At 38.0% G+C, this 22,884-nt stretch overlaps 1 protein-coding gene across 1 annotated transcript in view; it reads left to right on the forward strand.

The window, feature by feature from the left end:
• The window catches only part of PLXNA2 (plexin A2), a gene marked incomplete at both ends in the record, with an annotated part of 410,248 nt that overhangs the window by 260,282 nt on the left and 127,082 nt on the right, over positions 1 to 22,884 (forward strand). Inside the window, 2 exons of the mRNA XM_083358076.1 lie at positions 3,450 to 3,546; positions 7,799 to 7,998. Of these exons, the coding sequence (XP_083214202.1) occupies positions 3,450 to 3,546; positions 7,799 to 7,998 (297 nt within the window). The remainder of the gene's footprint in view (positions 1 to 3,449; positions 3,547 to 7,798; positions 7,999 to 22,884) is intronic.

Genomic DNA, 22,884 nt, shown 5'->3' on the forward strand with positions numbered 1-22,884 from the left:
ATGCCCTCTTCTAGAGCATCCCATTCCTTCTCTCTAATCCAGGCATTCTGTGGCCATTGAGAATGCTCAGCACTCCCAGGATTTATTTAGCATCCAAAAAATAATTGCAATTATTTGTATATACAAACAAAATCCCAAGATACAAACCCCAAGATCTAAAATGTCATTTGCTATTAAATTGGTGAGCAAAATGATATCTGTTGTCTAATTAATTGAGAAATATTATAAAGTACTTAATTCGCTCACCAATTTCTTACCACTGTGTAATAGGATTTGGTTGGTTCTGACCATTGTAGCATAAACTGAACTTATTATATCAGTTGTTGAACATCTGTCAGGAATACTAATTGCAGAATTTAATATTTTTCTGTTGGTAGTTATAGTTTCATTTCCCAAAGCTAAAAATTATTGTATTAATGTTTGATCTGAATATCCTGTCATATTATGTTTTGACTTTGATCCATAGAGCTATTTTTTCAATAATTATTGCTGCCTGCCTTGTTGAATAGGGTACAATTTGTACAGTCACTATATCATTAGCAATGTGTCAAGAACTTTAAAAAGTTTTTTAAATAAAGAACATTATCCTAACATTTCTTAGAGAACATCAAACAAAGTAACAGTGTTTTTCATTGAGACCAATTGAAGTAATGTTAATACATGGAATCTGTTGTTTGCAAATCCAAGTGACATACCATAATATGTTCAATATTCTGCTTATTAAGGCCTGTAATCAAGTATGTACTTTAAATATATGCTATGTATGGCAACTTATTAAAAATATAAAGAAAAGACACTCCAATTAAGAATTTTTATCACTTGATGCAATTTAAGAAATTGCAAATGTATAAAACACAGTCTCTTTGCTTCCTCTTTTACCAATCTTTCTCTCCTTCCTTTCCTTTGCTACTGACTGTTATTCTCTGTTAATTAGTTAGGAGAAAAAATTTCTGTTTAAAATCTTTGCTCAAACTTCTGGAGCTGTTAGGTTGCAGTTTTTCTTGGTTTATTTTTATGCATTTTTAATTGTTTATATACTGACCCTAAAACATGTTCTTAATTGAATATTGTGAAGAGACCTTAAATGCCTCTCCATTCTTATTGGTTCCACAGGTGGCTTGTTCTTTTAGAGGCAAAGATATAGGAAAGAGACAGGTAGAGATAGTAACTTTCAGAGTTTCCATATAATTTATTTAATATATGGCATCTACAGAGTTCATGCAATCACTGATATACAATATACAATCACTGATATACACTGATAGAAACTTTCAGAGTTCCCAGATAATTTATTTAACATATGGCATCTACTGATGTCATGCAATAACTGATATACACATTTTGCTGATGCTTCATCTCCTATATTGTATTGTCCACATATCAATCTATTGTCATATATTGTCTACATATATATGTGGACAATACAATATAAAAGATAAAATATTCAGATAAACCATAATAAAATCACTATATTATGGAGCCATAGAATTGCAATGAGATGTTATAATTAGATATTTAAGGAAGCTAGCTATCAAACTACTGCTGGCGTGGCTGCAATGAGATCATCCCAGGTGGCTTGAAATTTCCTGAGGAGACATTCTTGAACTATATGTATTATACTTTGTTCTGTCAGTCAAACTGCAGACTCTCGGCCATTCCCCACTTAAAGAGCTTTGCTTAATTCTGGCATGGCCTGCCTTGATTCCATTCAGGTGGCTCCATATTTTTCAGGGTGACTGCATTCCTGAAAATGGTTTGTAGTTATTAAAAGTCACCCATATTAATTGCCATTAATTGCTTTAATTGCCAGATAATTATCTTCTGTCCAGGATAGATAGTAGCTTGGTAGAACCTCAGTTCCATCTCTTTATCACTTCTGCCAAATTACTCACTACCTTCTTATCCTTTCTTAGGCATAAATATGAATATCTTGGTTTTGTCAGAAAACCACACTAAATTCATGTTCAGACTGAAGAAAAACATTTATTAAATATAATAAGAGTGATGAATTGAATACTTGGATATATATTAAAAATTCCATAACAGGAATACTCCATCTTTGAAATAATAAAATAATTAGATTACAGGAATATAACTGGGATCCTTCAATGTGGTACCTCTGGGTAGTAGGTTCTATGTTGAGTCTTACCTTGGTGACCTAGCAGCCATTCATTCATGAGTCAGCTAGCTCTCTACAATTAGCAGCCATATAACCCCAACATACTCATAGAATTCAAAATTCAAAATAAAATTATAGTTCCCCACATAGGGGAGAGCATGAGTGGGGCATATTGAATTGTGAGTATGTTGGGGGTATATGGCTGCTAATTGTAGAGAGATAGCTTGCAATTTTATTATTGTTAGCAGAGAGCAAGCAATGTAAAGTAAAACTTGGTTAGATGATTTAAAGACTATAGGTAGACATGGATTTTTATATCTCTTTTAACTAGAAAATAGGCTACAAATGTATTGGCTTAAATGGCAATTATTTGCCTGCTCTGATAGACTTAACACCTCAGTTTTCTGAGAAAAGGTACATGGCATTTCCAAGGAAACTATAGATGTCAGTTATCCTGATTAAGGATAGTTATAACATCAGATTAAGAATGGGTAATACAGTATGTGACCATCCAGATGCTGCTAATTTGCAACCATCCTTCATTATTGACCAGGGTGGCTAATGCTAGATGATTGAGTTTCTCACTTTTGCTTTAAGGAAACAGATTAAGTGTTGCAGGTGTCAGGGAAGCAGCCGTGTTAGTCATTTGTAGGTTTCATGTCATTTTAAAGTCTATTAACACATATGTTTCCATGAATCACTGTCTACTTGGCTGAAGGAAGCAAGACAGCACAGTCTGTATCAACCCAGTGAGCTATCACTGAATGAAAAGACTTTTTTTCCCAGAACTATGATCTCATTTATTTCTCTATATGCTGTCTAAAACATCAGTATGCTGGTATTTTCCAAGTACTTTACACAGAATAAACTAGCATATTTGCATAGAGAAGAGCTATGCACTGTGTAGCTTTGTTACAAGGATGTGTAGGATTTTCTTTTTCATCTCATTAATTCTTTCACTGATAATATGGCTTTATCAGCAAACCCAAGACTGAATGGTGAGAACAGTCTGCATGAAATGGATAATTAATCTATTACCTCTCTCCAGGTCTGCCAGTTGATTTAATTATCCCTCTGTGGTAAAACCTCTCTCTCTCTCTCTCTCTCTCTCTCTCTCTCTCTCTCTCTCTCTCTCCCCCCCCTCTCTCTCTCTCTCTCTCTCTCTCTCTCTCTCTCTCTCTCTCAGTGTTATAACTTCTAGCTTTCCAATGTTTCCACATATCACTAAAGCTATATATTGTAAAATTCTAAATTGTTCATTCCTTGGCTTCCCAACCTTTTTACAATTTTTGCCTGAATGTTTATGTCTCTCTTTTTTTTTATTTCCTAGTACTTCTATGATGGAATGGACATAAGTAATTTAGCTGTAGATTTTGCTGTCGTTTGGAATGGAAACTTCATTATCGACAACCCAGAGGATATGAAAGGTAAATATTTCAACATATATATTGTTATATTTTCATTTATTTACATAACATTACTTGAACTGAAGTCCAAGAGAGAATAAGAAAATTTATTTTCATCCATCTCAAATTCTTTTGTTGCTAAACTGGTCTCCCATCCATTAAAACAAAAATGAACATAGCTGTGAGTGAGTGTGCTTGTATTGTTTTTGAATGTTTTTTTCTATTTTCTATTATTTTCTATTATTCCTTCTTAAGAGTTTTTGGAGAAAAACTAAGTTTCACCCTAAAAGTGTATCCCATGCCTTGCATAAGACACTAGTTGAATTGCAAGCTCAACACTAGAAAGGCCTGAAAGTAAAGAGGCATTATAGTTTTCCTGTGAGAGGTGTGACAATAATAAGCTTATAAGTCACTGAATGGTTAAAACATTTATTTTGCAATGTAGAATTACACTAACCTTAAGAACATAATTTCCCCACTAGATAGTGATGTAAATACAGTCCAGGAAGAGATGGAAGTCATTTTGGAGCTCTGTTGTGGACAGCAAGCAAGCACAGCAGATCAATTCATTTCATCCTGACTAGGCAGCCATATATAGCACCACATAGACCCAAAAAACTCTACATTTTGCTGGTATCTCTTTGTCTTCTATTGCAACTGACAAATATTAAGCTGACCAGCCTAAAATTTTCTAGCTTCCCTGGTTTTCTATTTTAAAAATCGAACCTAATTTTCTCTTCCTGAGAAAGGAAATACTGACTTGGGTTATTTCTTGTTATTAAGATAAACAGATTTCCAATATACTGTATTATCAGAAAACCTGATTCCTGTTATTTGTAGTTTACAATCTCTGGAATGAGTGGAAATGTTAATGTTACAACTTTAGCGTGATCATGCAGAACTATGTATTGCTTTAGTCAAAATTAGTTATTTTTTTCTTGTTATTAGCAAACCTACCCTTCTGACATCTCCCTTTTACCAAAAAAAAGTTTGCTTAGGATTGTGGTGATTAAGGATTGTGGTAATTAATGAAAAGAAATATCAGGAGACAAATCAGGGGATATTTGGCCTCAGCTTGTAAGTGGATCAGAGTTTTCTACTGGTTTTCTAATTCAAAAACTGGTATTGACATGCATATTTATTTACACATTGTGATGTTTCCCATTTCAAAGCTCCTAGAATATCCATCATTTTAATTAAAATACTAACTACCATATACTTGTGACTACAAGTGAAAGATGAACCCTTACTGCAAGAAGTTCAGACATGACTGAGACACTTTGTTTGCATAGACAGCTGTCCTTGTTTGCAGCCTTATTCAAAGATATGCTCTCATAGACCTTTTCTAACAATATGGTAATGGAACATACACTTTGTTAGAAGGATCCACGTGAATACTTTTACCATTAAATTAGGCCCATTCTAAGCCATGTTTTTTCTCTTGAGTATTGAAAGTTAGCTTCACATAATCACAATGCCCTCACAATTTCCAGCTAGCATTCCAATACACTTAGAGGGCTCCAGATAGGAAATCTGAATTAAATAGACATCAGCCTTCCCTAATGTATTTACACATAGACAGCTATGATGCTTGTATAATATGGACATGAAATATAATTTGGACAAGGCTAAGTCTGGCATATAGCCCATAATCTAAATTATGTTACCTCTGTTGTTGTTCTTATCATGCATATGTAATACAGGTTATTAGATTTTTTTTGACATCCTAATTGTGGTCTAAGAGACTGCAATGGATTCAAAGTCACTCAATCAGTTTTTGAGTATAAAGGAGGACTAGCACCTGGGTCTCTTGGCTTCTAATCTGGTACTTTAACATTAATCACTGCACAACACTGGCTCTATCACTGTGTGCTATGTATGTATGTATATTGGTCCCAAACACCACACTAGCTCTTGTATATCTGTGTGTGTATTTGTTCAGCACATATTTAGTTCCAGGGCCAATGTTTTACACTATAAAGATCCCTTTTCTTGAGACATATTAATTAAAAATAATTCTTGTTATTATTTTTTTTAAAAATGGGAAACTCATAGGCTGCCACATAAAGTTCTAGGGTTTAAATAATACTGCACGTGGTAGTATTATTTTCTTAGAAAGCAATTAGCAATTTTCTTAGAAAGTAAAAATGCTGAATAATTGCAGTCCAGTGATCTATGTGGTAGTGTACCCACCTGATCAGAAAGAAAGAAAGAACATGTGGGGAGGTAGGGGGGGCTTAAAGAAGTACAGATGGCAGTCTAGTTAATTCCTTATGTTCTCATAGGAGCAACACTCCCTCAAAGCAGTAGCTTCCAGTTGTATGCATAATATATTCTTAATGCAAGAAGTATACCTATCAGGACCTGGTTTCTCTTGTTCACATTTAGTACAGAAGGAAACGCTGTCTCATGGAAACTATTTCTCTAGTGACACGTCTAAAGGTATATGCATAGAATCAGAGTTATGACTAAACTTGGTGCAGTCCAGCCCAAAATCTGTTTTACTCTATGAAATGTACAGAGATATCCATTTATAATTTTTATTTTATCCCACCTGAGCCATACTTTGCTTTTGAGTGATTTTTGAACTTTACTATGAAATCTGATGTATTGGAAGCCCTGCCAAACATCCTGGGATCATCATTTTCAGTGAACTGAGGTAAACTAAACAAAGAAGACTTGAAGACTGTGAACCAAATGTGGCATGGAAGTAATTATTTATGGAAGTAATTGTGTTTTTTAAAAAATGTTGAAAGGATCAAAACAAAGCAGAAGAGTTTATAGCCCCATTATACAAGCATATAAAGACCTTATATGACCCTACTCATATTTCTTGAATTTTGTTGCATCCTAGATCAACCAATTTACTATTATCTGAAGGAAAGCATTTAAGCAAATAAAGGAATCATTTCCTTTACAATCATGCAATAGCTTATTTAAAATTGTCTTGATCCTTAATATTCAATCCCATTGACCTTGCCACTTCATGATGTAAGATAAGTTGCTTAGGCCTTTCTGCGAATCATGCATCCTTAAATAATACCATGCACCCAAATCAAATGCTTTTTAAACATAAGACAATATATATATACTGGACTGTCCATTGTAATTGAGAAGCATATTTTAATCAGATCTTGCTCATCACTCACAAATCTTGCTAATGAGTAACCATTTACTTTGCTACCCACAAATTTCAGTTCCATAGAATTTGGAAGTATGGACAGCTTAAAGAAAAACATTGCACAAAATTATTTTGTAAAGTTTAATATTTGAACCATTTGAACCATGTGGATCAAGGGGGAAAATGGTCCCTTATAAAGTCTTTGAGAATTTGCTAGACATCATCTAATTCCATTCTGCAATCCAGAAATAATTGGATGAGTGTAGGTCATTCATATGAAAGCCTTAGATCAGGCTTCAAAATTGTAGAACTCTAAAGAGGTATCTAAACGTGTTGACATTGCCATCTTCCCTATAACTACAGCTGAGCATATTTATCAGATTTATGCTCAACCAACAATAGTTTACCATTAAATTAGTCTGGGAGTATTGAAATACCTCAGGGAAACTAGCAATAAAAGACCAGTTCATAAGCATCAAATGTTGCAATGTTGTCTCTCTTTTCTCTTGAATGATTATGGAAACAGTTATGTTTTAAAACAGGAAAGTGTCTTGTGACATTTTAGTAACTTAGAGCCCATGCATGCTTACAAAATAATCTAAGTCCACATGTCTTTGTAAGTTCTTTCTTTCCTTAAGCAAATGTTATTATGTGACTTACAATTATCATGATAATTAAACCCAAATTATTTTTTCCAAAAAAAAGAAGATATAGGGAGTGAGCAGATGGGTAAGCTTAACTTAACAAAATATCATATAAAAATATAAAATGTTAGGTAAACCTATTGAGCCTGCCAGTATCAATTTAAATTAAAACCTGGTAAATAAATAAATAACAGCTAAGAGGCTAAATCAACCTACTACTTTAGAGCAGATAAATTAAATCACTATATCCCAAGCCCAGAAAAATAGGGCAGATATTGCCTAGAGAGTATAAAAGAATATTAACAAATGGCAGATCTCCCTTGGAAAGTTTTGCAGTAGTCAGTCTGCAACAAATAGAAGAAGGCTCATCTGCCTCAAAAGCACTGAAGATGATTATTTCCATTGATGGCAGCTTCACATGGTAGCTTCAGGTCATGGTCTGAACAGATGCATCTTATTTTCCAGGCCTCTCACCTTCAGCCCAAGCTTCTCTTCTTTATCTCCACAGTTCATCTATACAAATGTGCAGCCCAGAGGGAAAGCTGTGGACTATGCCTGAAAGCGGACCAGAAATTTGAGTGTGGCTGGTGCACTGGCGAAGGAAAGTGCACTTTACGTCAACACTGTCCCACCCCTGTCAGCGGATGGGGAAGGTGGCTTGACTGGTCAAGCAGGAATGTCAAATGCTCCAATCCACGCATCACTGAGGTAATGATACATTTTTCTCCTATTCACTCCTGCCATTTGCTTTCATTAACCTTTCTTTACACCCTAATAAGATGCAGTTATCTGAATATACCTGAATCAAGCCACTCTTCTATACTCTTCCCACCAACTGAAATTGAACAGGAGAATATTTTGCAGTGCTGGGGCCTCCAGACTGGAATAATCTTCCCAAAAAGGCTTGCTCTCCATCTTTTCTTCACATAGCAAAAACTATGATCACTCCATGTTCAATTTAAAGCAGTTATATCTCCATTATATCCTTTATATGGATTTGTAACTGATTTTTAAAATGCTAAATATATTTTTGACTGTATTTATATTTGCCCATTTGATTAATGTATATGATGTACCCAGAGAATTATATTGAGGCCTGAGATATAAATGCACAAATTAAATAATGCCAAAGACTGCAATCCTGACTTGGTCTTGCTTTCATAATACCTCTACAGACTTTGATTCATAGGCAATCTTTTCAACCCTAACCCTAACCCTTACGTAGGACCTCCCATAAACTCACTAATTCTGAAACCAGTTGAAATCCTAACTATTTGTTAAATCCTTGTCTTTTGAGCTATTTTCATTCCATAATCCCTAATTCTGCTCTCTCTCTCTCTCTCTCTCCCTCCCTCCCCCCCTCTCTCTGATATCAGTCATGCCAAACATAGTATCTAATGGTATGCAGCAAAATTCAAGTGTGTTTAGGATCAAGACATTTTAAAGAGTTGTTGTCAATTTCACTTGTATTTCACTTACCTCCAGTAGGGTCCAAGTAGTATTTATAACTTCATTTTATCCTCTGAAGAGTGCAGTGTATTAGGAGAAACTATAAAAGAGGAAGTAACTGATACAATAAATTTCATGGCTGGATGGAAATTCTAACTTCCCTGGCTAAAATGGCTTTTAGTTCCTATTAAAATCAGTTTTATTATGAATGATATTACTAAACACATGGCACACAAAAAAGCTCCATTCACAACAATTAATTTTGAATTAAATTCTAAGCACAACTGACTAGAAATATGTTGTGTACTGGGTTCGTTGTGCAGGAATGAAGATGAGGCAAGTGAGTTCAGCAAAGAGCATGGTTTATTTCTTGCAGGATCTGAACTAAAGAACAGGGCTGCAGCTGCAGTAATTTATACCTCGGCCCCTAGGCGGCAGCCAATACTTTTGAAGCAACCTATTGCTGCCTAGGCGCAACCAATAGCAGCGCTGGAGACGGGTTGTCTGAGATGCTGGGAGCCGTTAGCTAGCTCCCTGCTCTCACAACCTACCAGCCATTACTACGTGGTGTTAACAAGCAAGCCCAATACATAACACTCCTTCCCCCTTAGAATGAACAACACTATAGCAACAATAGTAATTACAGCAATACACTTTACAAAGACTTAACACTGGTGTGAATAGGTTCCACTTAGCAGCACAATAAAGTACTTACAACATTATAGCTCCATTGTCCATTACAATCTTGTAGGCCAGCATTAAATACAAGGTACATACAACATTGTAGCTTTATTATTACAGACAAAATCTTTCAGATAAGCAGGTGGTTTGCATGGCCTTGTGGAACGCCTGGGGGACCCAGGCACGTCCTGGCCTACCAGCTTGCCCACTGGGCTGGGTAGACCAGTGTCTCTTAGTTCAAGTGATTCTGAGTGACTTGGTGCTCTCTGGCTGGCCTTTCCAGGTTGGCCCACCCCAGAGTCAGTTTGTTCAGCAGTTAGCACAGCGGCTGTAGCCATCAGGTTGGCTTTTTCTGTCAGGGGACCCATGTTGACTTCTAGGCTCCCCTCCTCTACAGCCAACTCCTCATTGCTTGGGCTGTGTGAGCCTTCAGGGTCTATGCATGGGCCGGCTTGGCTGCTGGTTTGTGGACCTGAGTAAGGACTTATGATGAAGTCCTCATTTTGTGGCCGTTCAGGAAAACGCTTCCTAAGCTGATCTATGTGGCGCCATACAACTCACCCGCCTTCCAGCCCCACTTCATAAGAGAGGGGGCCTGATGTTTTAGTAATTTTTCCAGGCACCCACAAATTCCCATGCCCATAGTTCCTGGCCCACACCCTGTCACCTACTTGCAGCCCCCTTGGGGGTTTTGGGCGCGAAGCTTCTGCTGCCACCCTATCTGGATGCAACCTGTCCAGTTTTGCGATCAGTTGCCTCCCCCAGCGCAGCTCTGCTGGGCTTTTCCCTGTAGCCATGCAGGGCATGGAATGCTGGCAAAGTAAAAAATCTGCCAATCTGTGATACCAGTCCCCAGTCACTATATACTTCAGTGACTCCTTTGTGGTCCAGGCCATCCGTTCGGCTTGACCATTAGAAGAACAGTGAAATGGGGCCGATGTGTGCCTGATGAGGTTTGCTCTCAGGAATGCCTGAAATTCTGCCACTGTAAATTGGGCTCCATTGTCAGATACTATGATGTCTGGCAGCCCAGGTGTGGCAAAGAGTTTCCTAAGCACCTAGATGGTCCTAGCAGTAGTCATGTTAGCAGCTGGAATTACTTCAAGCCATTTAGAGTGGCTGTCAACCACTATAAGGAAGAGATGTCCCTGAAAGGGCCCAGCAAAGTCTATGTGAATTCTAGACCAGGGAGTGTGAGTCTCCTCCCACCTGTGAATTGGAGCGTGTGGCATTTCAGGCCTTGATTGCTGGCATGTGTAACATCCATGCACCTGGGCTTCAATGGCCTTGTCTAAGCCTGGCCACCATAAGTAGCTTCTAGCTAAAGCTTTCATACGAACAATACCCGGATGACCTTCATGTAGTGATTGTAAGACCCTGTCTCTTGGTGACATGGGGACTATGACCCTGTTCCCCCATAGGATACAACCTTTGTGAGCTGACAACTCGTGTCTTCTAGTAAAATAACTCTGGAATTCAGGCCCTGGGCTTTTATTCAGCCATCCTGTGTGTACCCAAGAAAGTACTCTACTTAGTGTCTTATCAGCTGCTGTTTCTGCAGCTATGTCCCCTGCGTGGAGAGGAAATTCTGGCAAGTCCTGGATGAACAATACACAGGCTGCTGGGGCCAGATCTGGTTCAATTTGTGGCAGTGGAAGCCTGCTCAGGCCGTCTGCATGGCCCATTTTTTGCCGGGTTGTTTAATCAGCTTAAACATGTAAGCTGATAAAAAAATAGACCATCTCAGCATTCTGGTGGATAATATGTGGGGTGTCTGTTTGTCTGTGGTGAATAACCCCAATAATGGTTTGTGGTCTGTGAAGACCATGAAATCCCTACCATATAAATAGTCATGGAAATTTTTAACTCCAGCTACAATGGCCAATGCCTCTTTGTCAATTTGAGTGTAGTTACGCTCAGCAGAGGACAGTGTCCTTGAATAAAATCCAATGGGAACCTTGGTTCCATCTTTCTCTTAAGTGACTCAAAACTGCCCCCACCCCGTATGGGGATGCGTCACATGCTAAACAGACTGGTTTAGAGTCTCTGAAATGAGTGATAGTGGAACTGACCGACAGAAGTGACTTCAGGTCCTCAAAACTTTTTTTGTGAATGCTGGTCCATTTCCAAGAAGTTTTTTTTTATCTAAGAGCCTGTGAAGTGGCTCTGCCACTGAGGCCTTGTTAGGAAGGAATGCGTGGTAGAAGTTGAGGAGGCCCAAGAATGCTTGCAGCTCTCCTTTTGTTTTAGGGCTAGGTGCCATCTGAATGGCCTTTACTTTGGACTCAGCTGTGTGGATGCCATTGGTACGAATGTAAAAACCCAAAAATTCAGTCGAGGGAACCCCAATTCTGCATTTGTTCTTTTTTAGTTTGAAGCCTGCTTCACGCAGCCTCTGCAGGATGGCTCTGAGCCTCCTTGCTAGCACTTCTGTGGATTCTCCAGCAATAAGCATGTTGTCAAAATAGGGGCAAACCCCTGGGATGCCTTTGAGTGTGCGTTCCATGATTCCCTGAAAAATACCCGGGGCTACACTGACCCCAAATTGCAAGCACTTTACTCTGAAAGCCCCCCTGTGGGTCAAAATTGTCTGTGCTGCGGCCGTGACCTCATCAACATGTAGCTGCTGATAGGCCTGCACCAAATCTAATTTTGCAAAAGTAGTGCCACCCTGAAAAGATGCCAGGATGTGGCTCACCACTGGGACTGGGTATGCATGCTGTTTAAGGGCCCGGTTAATTGTACATTTGTAGTCTGCACATATTCTGACTTCCCTGTTGGCTTTAAGTGGTGTTACAATAGGAGTTTCCCACTCCCCACCATCTACTGGTTGCAACACGCCCTGTTCCACAAGCTTGTTTAGTTCCATGTCAGTTTTGTGCTTGAGGGCAAAGGGGACCCTGCGAGGCTTAATCCTGATGGGAACCACATTTTGGTCTAATTTAAATGCTATTGGCAGGCCCGTGTAAGTTCCTAGGGCTGAATCAAATAAGTCTGCAAAGTCCTTGCAAACTGACACTAGACTTGCGACTTGTGTCCGGTTCATACTGGTTGCTTGGATGCCTAGTGCATCAAACCAATCGAGCCCAATTAGGCTTGTTCTCTGGCCCCCCTACTACAAAAACATCCAGGTGCCCCGAAAACCCTTTAAATTTAACTGCCAAGGTGGCTTCACCCTTGACTACAACTTTTGTGTTACGGAAATCTGTTAAAAGTATGTCAGAGGGCCTCAGCTTGGCCCATCTCCTACTGTGACTGCACACAGAATTAAATGTGTCCAGAGAAATAATGGAAATGGCAGAGCCTGTATCCAGTTCCATCTTACAGGGAATCTCTTGCAGCTCCACCTGGAGTCTATACTTGGGGTTTAAGGGGGCGTCAGGCCCTGGTGCGACATACACTTCAGCAGCTTGAGCAAAAACCCATGCTGAACGGCCCCGGGGCCCCAGTATCTCTCCTGGTCAGATCGTCTGACTGGTGATGCGCTGGCCAGTGCCTCTGGTGACCTTTGCAAACTGCTGCGATTTGGCCGGTTTTCCTGCAGGCCCAACACACGGTTGTCCGGAACCTGCAGTCTGAGCATTGGGGGCGGCCACCACAACCTGGACATCTAGGCAAGGGATCTGCCTTGTAATTAGTCTCTTGCTGCTTGCTGTTGTGCTGCTGTGGGTCGGGCTATCTGTGCAGCTTGTCGACTTTGATGTCTTCTTCTGACTCCTCGGTGAGTTTGGCGTCCTCATGGTGGACGGCTTCTTCGTGTTGCTTCATTTTGGCGGGCCAGATCGTTCGGACAGCTCCACCAGCAGCTTCGTTCACCATGACCTCGTTCTGGGCATCTGCGAACAACAGGACCCCTCTGGCAAAATGTTTTTGCTGCAGCTCTCAATTGCGGAGGCCGCAGGTCTCGAAGTCGCTCTTCAACGTCTGAAAATCGGCATAGGTGTGCGGCCTGCCTCAAGGCCGTGATGTATTCGGATGCAGTTTCTCCCAGCTGCTGTATTCGTTGTTCAAAGGCATAGCTCCATGCAATCACCAACATCTTCAGTTGGAAGTGTTCTCCGAGTTTCTTCTTCAGTTCAGCGTAGGGGATGGATTCCAACGACATGGGCGCGAACAGGTTTTCGGCCAGATTGAACGTCGCTGGGCCACACACACACCGAGCAGCGTGGCAGCCTTTAGTCCATCCTCTACGACCTGGTTCGCCCGAAGGTAGTTCTCGACCTGGGACAGGTACAAGGGCCATCCTTCTGGTTTCTTGATGTCGAACTCTTGCAGCCTTCCGACCTTGGGCATTTTGTTGGTCTTCACAGCTGGCTTCTGCTTCTTCTAATCCTGCCTCTCCATTGCTCAGGGACTGGTCCTGAGCATGTGGTCGCTAGTGTGGCTTGCTAGCTGACCGTGGGGGGGGGAATTGCTTTTCCCGCCAGGCATGTGCTGCCTCTCCCCTAGTGACTTTCAGCTCCAACGGAGAAGCAGGATCCCATCCTCATCACCAGTGTTGTATACTGGGTTCGTTGCACAGGAATGAAGATGAGGCAAGTGAGTTCAGCAAAGAGCATGGTTTATTTCTTGCAGGATCTGAACTAGAGAACAGGGCTGCAGCTGCAGCAATTTATACCTTGGCCCCTAGGCGGCAGCCAATAGGTTTGAAGCAACCTATTGCCGCCTAGGGGCAACTAATAGCAGTGCTGGAAAAGTCTGAGATGTTGGGAGCCATTAGCTAGCTCCCTGCTTTCGCAACCTACCAGCCGTTACCACGTGGTGTTAACAAGCAAGCCCAATACATAACAAAATACATTCTATTGAACTCAATATAACTTAATTCTGAGTAGACAAAAATAACATTGCACTATAAGTTCCACATCCATATGATTAGGAACCTTCTTTCACTTTGCTCATCCAGATGTAACACATTATACTTATTACACTAAGGATGGACAAATAAAGCAGCATGTGCTTTCCTGTTAAATTAATTTGTAGCATCTTTGATGCACGACCAGTGTGCACTTTTACTGGCCTTGATAAACCAATTTCAGTTGTCAAACTCACTGATCAGTATGGGGGTGTCCTTTGTGCCCTTCGGCAGGCATACTAATTAAAACAGGGAAGTAATTAGCCTGTAATTGATTTCTCTGGATTGCATGCTATTATAGGGGCAATAGTCAGGAAAACTTGGTTCAGTCAACAGGCTATCATTGGCAGAAACTGTTAGCAGTAGCTTTAAATAGCACATTTAAGATAGCAGTATCTTTAAATAGCTTATTTAAGATGCAAGACTAAGACACTGTGTGACCAAGAGGTTAACTTTTCTTTGGTATTCTATTTTTTTAAAATCTGAATTGTCCCTTCATAAAGCAATTATTTGATATATGAAAAAAATCTTACAACATGCTTATACAATAGGAAGGGTGAGGATTAAGTATGTTATTTCAGCATGATCCAGCGATCCACACTTTGCCCCTTCTAATGATTTACATTAAGTCAAGATACCTGGTTGAGAGGGAAAGGGAGAGAGGGAGGGGGAGAGAGAGAGATGGTATTAAAAAGAGATTAGACATCTTCATGGAAGATAGACAATGTTACGTATCTATAAAAATTCGGATAACTGAAAGAAAAAGAGAGAGACAGAGAAAATGTTACAGGTTGCCCTTTACCAGTTGGTGAACAACTATTCAAAGTTCCAAAGGACCTGAAAAAAGTTATGACCCATCCTTGAAATTGTGGTCATTGTACCATCCCTACAGTCACATCATATCTCAGGCATTTGGCAACCAGCTCATATTTGCAACCATTTGCAACCTCCCATGGTCATGTGATTGCATCTTGCAACCTTTTTTGCTATTTTCCATCAAAAAATGTTAAAATACCCCCATTAGATAATACCAATAGGACTTAGACTTATAGACTGTTTCATAGTGCTTTATAGACCTCTCTAAGCGGTTTTCAGAGTCAGCCTATTGCCCCCAACAATCTGGGCCCTCATTTTACCAACCCTGGAAGGATGGAAGTCTGAGCCAAGCTTGAGCTGGTTAGGATCAAACTCCTGGCAGTGGGCAGAGTTAGCCTGCAATACTGCAATCTAACCACTGCACCACCGTTAAGCTGGATTTGGACTTACAATGACATGATTTGCTTAATGACCACAGCAACTCACTTAACAACCATTGTAAAAATGGTTGTAAAATCAAATCCAGTCATGTGATCAACCTCAAAACTGTATGACCAAAGTTCCAGGCTCAATTGTGGTTGTAAGTCAAGGACTACCTGTAACTTTTTGAAATAATCTAGTGATTTTCTCAATTTTTGCATCACAGATACAGTATACCTTACAGAAGAGAACCATTTTTAAAGAGTTCCAGATTAATTTGCTTTGCCTAGATTAAGAAAAAAGATAAATTTGAATGACTAGGGTTTTTTTTACATTTCTTGCATACAAAAGAGAAAAAAGAGATGGAAAAGAGATGATCAAATAGTTCTCTAAATAAATACTTAATGGTTATATGTACTTTACAGAGCATTGGCATAGAGTCTATAGTGATTAAAATTTACAAATACATCAATACACAAAGTAAGGTCTTCATTAAGGCTTCTAGGGTTGAAGCAACCTTATGATCTAGGGAAGATCATTCCAGAAAGCTTATCTGGGACTTTTGCTACCTCTCAATTTATCCTACCTGATACGATTATTAAAAAAAAAATAAGAGGGAGGGTCATTTAAGGTATTCTGAGTCCCTTAATTAATGGCAAGATTAAAATACAATGCTTTCTCTAACGCGGGAACTTTCAGATATATTGTGAATTCAGATGTACTGGGATTTTCCCAGTAGCTGAGCTGGCTGGAAATTTTTGAAAATGGGTATCCTGTGATATTGTTGTTCTTACAAACAAATTTTATGATCAAATAACTGTGTTTGTTTCATAGCACTGGCTCATACCACAATCAACACCACCTCGGTCCAAAACCAGTAATCCTTTTCCATGGAAAGGAAATGGATAAACATAGATCCAACTATAAATTTCAGCCACTGAATACAGTAACTGATTTATAATAGCCTGTTTTCCATAGTTATTTTTCAAATTACCATGCACAGGTGAGCTTTAAGTTTATGTTCACTAATTCTGGCAACCATTTTCACTGTGCTTTGGATACCTAGTTAACAAAAAATGAGCTCTATTTCAATAAATCACATACACTGAGTTGGCTTACTACTTAGCACTGAATATTTCATTCTCCATTTATAGTCACTAGAAACTTAGTAATACATCTTTCTTTCAGCTTGATTCTTTGTGACAATTGGATCCACCCTCTCTGCCAGTCTAATGGTCTCAATAGAGTTTACTTTCATCCCAAGGGGGTTGCTTCCATTTTTTAAACTTTTAATTAAAACCCAGAGCCTTCCATAAATAAATAAAATTGCCTTCACGGCATTTTAAGTTTGATCTTTTCACAGAAATCTAAGTGTTAATATGTATAGAATTGAAAGTGGGAGTTGCAAATCACCAGAAGCAAAAAGGCTCATGAATACTCTTCTCTGTCCAAAAACCCAAACAGTTCAAAAATATGTATCTACTGTATATACTACTAAAACTTTCTTTTTAAAATAACCTTTAAATGAATTCATGATAAACAATACATTATAGAACAACAATTTTTGAATCAAGATACCTCAAATAGGCTAATTTACTTCCCCAGGCTACTGCTCTGATCAGACTGCTTCAGTCATGTGATCCTCCTTTTCAATGTTCCATAATAGTTTCCCAGTCATTCTTGTAATCCTTCATTCCTTCCCCCCATCCAGCAGCCATTTACTAGCCAGTTGTGAAAGGAAGAAAGAAATAGGGAGGCAGGAAAGGGTGGGAGAGAGGAAGGAACAAGGAAGAAGAACCCTCACACACTCTTCCAAGTCTTTTTGACCCAAGTCACCCCTTATATGCTTTCCCTGTGGTCCCTCCCTGACCAGCTCCACTCCCCACATGCTTTTCCCAACTCACAGAGCACTTCTTATGTATAACGCACCAACTTTCCTGACTTGAACTGCTCCATGTGCCTTTCCCAAATTGCATGGCACCTCTTGTGCATCCCCAGACATCCTCCCTGACCATGTATGCCTTTCCCAATCTGCATACATCTATTGTGCAAGCCCATGGACCCTTCCTGACCCACATCACTCTTCCATCCCCATTCTTAACCCATATGCCATCTCTTGCGCATACCCCATATACCCTACATATTGACTGAAAACCAGCATGCAGGTAAGTGACTGCTGCCAGGGTCCCTCTTGTGCACCCTTTCTTACCTGTTTTTTCACACACCCATCCTTCCCCACCTGGCAGCAACTACTTATCTGTATGCTGGCTTTCTCCTTGCAAATTTCCCAGAAGTAAATGGGGAGGGAGGGAGGGAGGGAGGGAGGGAGGGAGGGAGGGAGGAAGGAAGGAAGGAAGGAAGGAAGGAAGGAAGGAAGGAAGGAAGGAAGGAAGATGTCTGATGCTGCTGATTTCCCACAAGAAAACACAATGGGGAAACTGGCAGACAGTCAGATGTTACTGCCCCATCCAACTGCTTTTTTGCCCAACCATGGTTATTCTGTTTCTCTGTTTAGGTAAGGAAATATCTCTTAAATGATAACCCAAAGGGGCATGTGTTATCTGAAGATAGTCCTCAGATTAGTACCACAATTGGGACCAGAATTTCAGTTGCTAAATGAGGTGGTTCTTAAGTGAGTTGCACTCTATTTTATGACCTTTTTGCCATAGTTGCTAAGTGAATCATCCTGGTGGTTAAATGACTCACATAATAATTAAGTGAATCTTGCTTCCCCAATGAGTTTGCTTGTTGGAAACCAGCTGGGAAGATCACAATTGGTGATCATGTGACAGTGGGACATTGCAAATGTCATAATTACATGCTGGTTGCCAAGTGTTTAAATTTGATCGTATGACCCCAGGGACACAGCAATGGCTGTGAGGTTCAGTTAGAAGACTTTTTTTAGTGTCATTGTAACTTTATAATGTTGTAAATCAAGGATTACCTATAATCATTTTTTAAAATTCAGAACATTTGGTTCCTTTTGTGAAACTAAATTGAAGGGAGAAATAATTCACTGATCTAACAACGAGCTATATCATAGCAAATGAACTATACTTTGGTTGTTTGGCTTTATTCTTGGAATGATAATATCTCAGAATCCACTGCCTTGAATTAGGATGAGACAAAATGCCACAAAACAAATATCAAGCTTTTGAGTTCTCAAGATCTTTTCATGATGCTGTCTGTAAAATTTAATAGATGTTAGAGGCAGAACCAGCTTGATGTTAAAACTGCAAATTAATAGGAGGAGCTGACAAAAGAAACCATAATTGTATTCATACCTACTTAGAAATTAGGTAGCTGCATTAAGTATAATGATAGTATTTCAAGGTAAGGAAAGGTTACAATCCTACATACACTTATCTGGAATATATTCCATATGTGTTTACTTATAACAAATCTTGATAGAAATAATAGAACCTATTTCTGAGTAGATGTGTTTAATTAATACTATTAATTGATTTAAATTCTTTATCCTCCAAGCTTTGGAAGGTTAAGAAACATATCATTATTTGTTCATTTTTTTAACATATACCTAATAACATACCACAGATATATATTGATCATATTATTCTTTTTCAATGTAAGTAATATGCAAAGTTGCAGAAAAAGAGTGATACAGTGATAGCAAAACAAATTAAGGGCACTAAAGGAAATTAACAAAATCTAGCTTATACCATCATTATCTATTGTAACTCTATATAACTCGCTATCCTTGAAATCTATTTTTACATCTATCTCTTGAAAATGTGTTGGTTGGACAAAATGAGCTCTGAAGTATCCTCAGGCCCTGGGATTCTATTCTTCTTTTATGTGATACACTTCTTAAATGATTACTGAATTCAACTTATCCTTTTGTTCTTCATGAAAACCTAGTTTCCCTTCTATACAACCAAGTTAACAGAAGCTTACTATCTATACACATAGCCATTTTTCAGTAAGCATCCATTTCTCACAACATATAGCATCCTGCCCACTATCTTTCTACTAGTATTTCTCCTTTTTTCCCCAACCATTTTTCTATTTTTAGTAGACATTCTAACAAAGTATATAAATTGATCTACTTGATGTAATTTTTCATCATTTATGAAAAACTTGTAATCACTGACTCAATTTTTCCTGTCAAATACAACTGTATTTGTCTTTGATACATTAATTTTCAGATCTATTCCTCAGTGCTTCATTCAATCTATTCAGCATTTGATGTAAATTATTTGATTTCTCAAACCGCAGTAAGACATTGCCTGCATACAAAAGTAGGTATACACCAATACATCTTTAACATACCCACAAACATTTCATATATATTTGTCCTAAAATAAACACCCAAAGGGCTTTTATATATCCTTACCTTATTCCTAACCAGTAATGAAACATTTGCTAAATGTTTCATTTATTCTTGCCTGAATTTACTGCAATCATATGCTGTTCTTATCACATGCAGCAGACAACCATCAATTCCATGTATAGGAAAAATAGTCCATAACTCAGGACTATTGGATAGCTACTCTATAAGCAAATATTTTTCACTTTTTCATCTTTTCTCTAAATACTTAACAATTCATTTTCTTTCTCACATTCATAAATAGTTAAGAGCAAAAATTTTGTCTGCATACCTCCTGCATGACATGAAGCCACATAAGACTTCTCAAATTGTGTTCATTGTCATTGTAATATTTCAAATATAATTTTTCCCAGGCACACTTAACAAATTAGTCCCACCACCCAGATAATTTTGTTCATTCTCTCCTGTTATTTCTCTGTTGGTAGAAAATTCTATGTTATTTCTCTATTTTATAGTTATGAGGCATGTATACCTTAAACAAGTTGGATAGCTATTCTATAAGCAAATATTTTTCACATTATGTCAACTACAGAGGTGAACTTACCATTTTTCAGTAGTGTTACAGCATTTATTACCTTCTTTTCATCAGTGTGTTGTCTTGAATTCTAACATTTATAACACTTGTTTCAGTTGCATTGTTTCACCTATCACCATGTAGTTCCCATACAATTTTCTAAAATTCTCATTCCAGCAGTGTCTCACTTCAGTTTATCTGGAATTATTTCAGTACTTTATTTTTTTATTCTGCTTTATTGTACAACCCTTGTTTAGCCTTCTTCAATTCTTCCAAAAGATGTTTTTATTTCTAGCTTCAGGAGCAGCATAGCAGATTGAGCAAAACTCTACTTATTGTGGACCTGACAAACTTGGCCGAAATAGGAACTGATGAAAAGTTCATGTCCTTGAAACTCCTTTTGAATTGAGAAGACAAGGATCTTCCATGTTTGGCTCCACACAGATTCTGCCTGGGAATAGATCACAAAATAGCATTATTCAGTGTGTTTGAGAGGTCTGGGGATGGGGGTGCATTCATCTTGCCTAAGCCATGCTCAGCATCTTTCAAATAGGAAATGAGTTCACCTATCTCCCCTGTTGATTACTGTAGGAAAGTGCTTATTAATGATTTCTTTAGAATGAAGAACCTTCTGAAAGACAAGCTATAGTATACCATGAGCTTAACCGTCCAACCGAGATGAAAGATGTTCTGAGTAAATTTAAGGATTTAACATGAATAGCTTTAATTTTTTGAAAACAGCAAAAGAGGATGTTGATTTTGGAAAGTTAAGGAACTAGATGGACTTCAATGAATGTCTTTGAAACTAATTGTAAGAAATCCTCCCCTAGGAAAGTTCTGCTGATTAAAAAAATAGACAGATGATAAGAAGGAACTTGAAAGAGAGAACAAAATATTACTTTTGAAGGGGAACAATCCCATTAATACATTGGAGCAACACTATTGGACTATAGAAGAAATTAAGATTATTTGGGAACAATTTGCTCAGAAGTTACTTACAAGGTTGGGTAAGTTGGATACCTTAGCAGAGGACATAGAAGAATATCATATTTTATTGGCTAAAACAGAGACTGAGGCTGATTTGAATGTGGATTTTGAGTTTTAAAAAATGCTGAATTATAGAAGTGATATGAAAGAAGATGTGGATCTGAAAATGGATTTAAAAATGCCAGGATATAAGAGTGATAGAAAATAATGACAAATGGATTTACAGACAAGAAGAGTTGATCTCTTAATAATCAAAGGAAATACATGCACAATAAATCAGAAGAGCAACTCAGAATTTACAAAAAATATGTGTGGAACCAAGGAAAGCTATCTCTGGGAGAAGACAAAGAGAAAATATTCAAGCTGTTTCTGGAAGACAAAAAAGAGAAAATGATAAGAAATCATGTGTGAACTATTTAATGGGACTAAAGATTAAGTTTTTTTAAAAAAAAATGAAAAGATTCAAAAAGTGAATTTGTTGGAAAAGGGTTAAAATATATATGTTATGATTTCTGGTGGCTGTTAATAGGACTTCTTTTTTATCAGGATTGTATGACAAGGCTTTAAAAAATTGTTTATAAATAGGGACAGATTTTTCTGCTTTGTTTCTTAGAGAAAATATGTTTGGATTATAAAAATGATTTTTGATTACATTTAAAATATATGTGTTAATGTTTCTGGTATCTCTTGATAGATTTGCTTAGTAGGAATGAATGATTTTTTTGTAATTTGATTATTAATATGGAATGAGATATGGGAAGAAGATATTTTTAAAAAATGAAATAGAGATTGTGTTAATTTAGTCGACTTGTTTATACACGTCGGAGAGACAGTTATATTTTATATATATTTATTTCTTTTCTGGGTTGTTTTTATTTCTATTTTTATTTCTTTTCTTTAGTTTTTATGTTTTTCTTAGTTTGTATAACATTTTTATCTTTATATTTGTAAACTTTAATAAAATTATTGAAAAAGAAATCATCTAAATTTCTCTTCAGTTTTTCAGCATTTTTAGCGTAACTACTGTTTTTGATTAATTCCTGGCAAATATATCTTTTTATTTATATTGTACAATATTTTTGTCTTTCCCTAGTATTTTGCATTCTTTTCCACTTGCTTGATGTCTTCCAAATCTTTCCCCTATCTACTGAATTCTGAAGTATAAATTATATCGTTTAGTCCATGGGTAGGCAACCTCGTCTCTTTTAGGACTCATGGACGTCAACTCCCAGAATTCCTGAGTCAGCTATGCTAACTCAGGAATTCTGGGAGTTGAAGTCCATGAGTCCTAAAAGAGCCGAGGTTGCCTACCCCTGGCTTAGTCTAATTACAGTTTAAACAGCATCAGCCATTGTTATAGCTATTTATGATTAGCAATTAACCCAGGTTTGCATATACAATTTAAGTTGGATTCAGATTCTGAGCTGAGTAAAAATCTAGCAAGTTGTAGTGATCAGTGTCACTACATGTTTTGTTGTGAATCATAGCTAAACTGAGCAAAGAAAAAGAATTGTGCTTGAAAAGGAT

Source organism: Vipera ursinii, assembly GCF_947247035.1.
Source record: "Vipera ursinii genome assembly, chromosome: 3".
In the NCBI taxonomy this organism is placed as follows: domain Eukaryota; kingdom Metazoa; phylum Chordata; class Lepidosauria; order Squamata; family Viperidae; genus Vipera; species Vipera ursinii.